Here is a 1,713-nt window from a genome sequence, read left to right as displayed (position 1 = left end):
CATCTGGTCCAGGCGACTTATCCGGATGCATCTCAAACACTGCTACTCGCACCTCTTCTGCAGTTACTGGACGTAACAGCTTTGCATTCTGCACATGGGTAATGTGACTACGTATACATGAAATAACCTCATCGATACTACCCTCCTCCGCCGTGAACAAATCTTTGAAATAATTGACCATAATCCGGCCAACCTTCTCCTCATTCTCAACCCATTAACCGTCCTCGTTCTTCAACTTCCTTATTATATTTCGTCTCCGCCTTGCTTTAACACTGTTATGGAAGAATTTCGTGTTCAAATCACCCCCTCTCCACCAGTGTTCTTTCGCCCTTTGTTTCCAATATAAGTGTTGCTGCTCCAACAAGATGAGCAACTCCTTCTCCACCCGAGCATACTCAACATAATCAACACCATTCAACCTTGCCTGCAGGTTCTCGAGCTTCGCCTTACACGTCTCAATTTTCCTTAGAAAATCTCTATTATAATTTCGTCCCCAGTCCCAGATGTCACGGCTACACACACGGATACGTTCCAGCAAATCAAATCCATTGGTCCTTTCCCAACTCTGTTGCACAATCTCCTTACAAGACTCCTCCCGCAGCCACATATTGTCAAAACAAAACCGCCTCCGTCTACGAACCCGGTTCACTACCAAGGGGGTAATCAATATAGGCAAGTGATCACTATAAGGTACTGCAAGTGACTGAGCCGCCGCACCTTCATATAACATTAACCAGGTGTCAGTAGTGAGTATACGATCTAGCTTCTCCTCTACCATATCCAACGTGCCCGGGGACCGAACCCAAGCAAACTGATTACCTGCAAACGGGAAATCCTGTAAACCACAATCCGTTACTGCCGTTCGAAACCCTCGCAAGAGCCACTCAGGATGCGGGTTCCTTCCTCTCTTCTCAGATTGATGTAATATATCATTAAAGTCCCCCATCAGAAGCCACGGTAAATTACTCAAACCAGCTAAACTCCGGAGCATACCCCATGACTCCCGCCTCATTTGACAGTCAGCATAGCCATAGAAACCCGTAAACCTCCACACTGGCCCGCCAACATCCAACCTAACAGTTGCATAAATATGGTTTTGTGAATACCCCGTTACCTCCACCTCAACATGATCATTCCATAACAAAGCCAACCCTCCCCTGTGCCTGTGTGAATCCACAACCAGCATATTCCCATAACCCAGCTGAACCCTAATCGGTTCCATCTTCTGCTTATTAACGAAAGTTTCCATCACAAAAAACAATACTCGGCCTCTTCGTGCGGACTAAATCCGCCAGAACTCGAATTGCCGTCTGGTTGCCAAGCCCACGACAATTCCAAGATAACAGACTCATAAGAAGAATTAAACACCTAACCTCTTAATCTAATTACGCTTATCACAATTTCACAATCAACTAATCTATTACTCGGTAATACTTGTTGTTGTTATAAATATATTAATGTGGACATTATTTCTATTGTAACGGACGTAACGATCCGGTAATTAAGCATGCCATTATTGTATCCGTTATATTTGTATTGTATATATACTTACATATGTTGTATTGTTTTATGGTTATGGAAATCTTAGATTATCCTCTACACTATTGTTTATCATTCTCTCTTTTCTCTTTACAATATCTTCATTCCTGCAAAGGTCATCGATCGGTTCATCGGTTAGGAGCTAATGGCCAACGGCCATACATTTACAACACT

General features: G+C 43.4%; 1 protein-coding gene across 1 annotated transcript; it reads right to left on the bottom strand.

Annotated features, from left to right (window-relative positions):
- Window positions 1-214: 214 nt before the first annotated feature.
- Window positions 215-1,222, bottom strand: LOC109157277. Its single transcript, XM_019305178.1, has one exon. It carries the CDS (start codon window positions 1,220-1,222, stop codon window positions 215-217), a length of 1,008 nt encoding a protein of 335 aa, XP_019160723.1.
- Between the last annotated feature and the right edge of the window lie 491 nt (window positions 1,223-1,713).

This window comes from Ipomoea nil, unplaced genomic scaffold, assembly GCF_001879475.1.
Source record: "Ipomoea nil cultivar Tokyo-kokei standard unplaced genomic scaffold, Asagao_1.1 scaffold2779, whole genome shotgun sequence".
NCBI lineage: Eukaryota > Viridiplantae > Streptophyta > Magnoliopsida > Solanales > Convolvulaceae > Ipomoea > Ipomoea nil.
The sequence above is the reverse complement of the archived record's forward strand: the minus strand, read 5'-3'. Positions and strand labels throughout refer to the sequence as shown.

What these genes read in the sequence shown, in the direction of transcription:
- LOC109157277 (XM_019305178.1), bottom strand. Translation starts at nt 1,222, where the DNA reads ATGGAACCGATTAGGGTTCAGCTGGGTTATGGGAATATGCTGGTTGTG.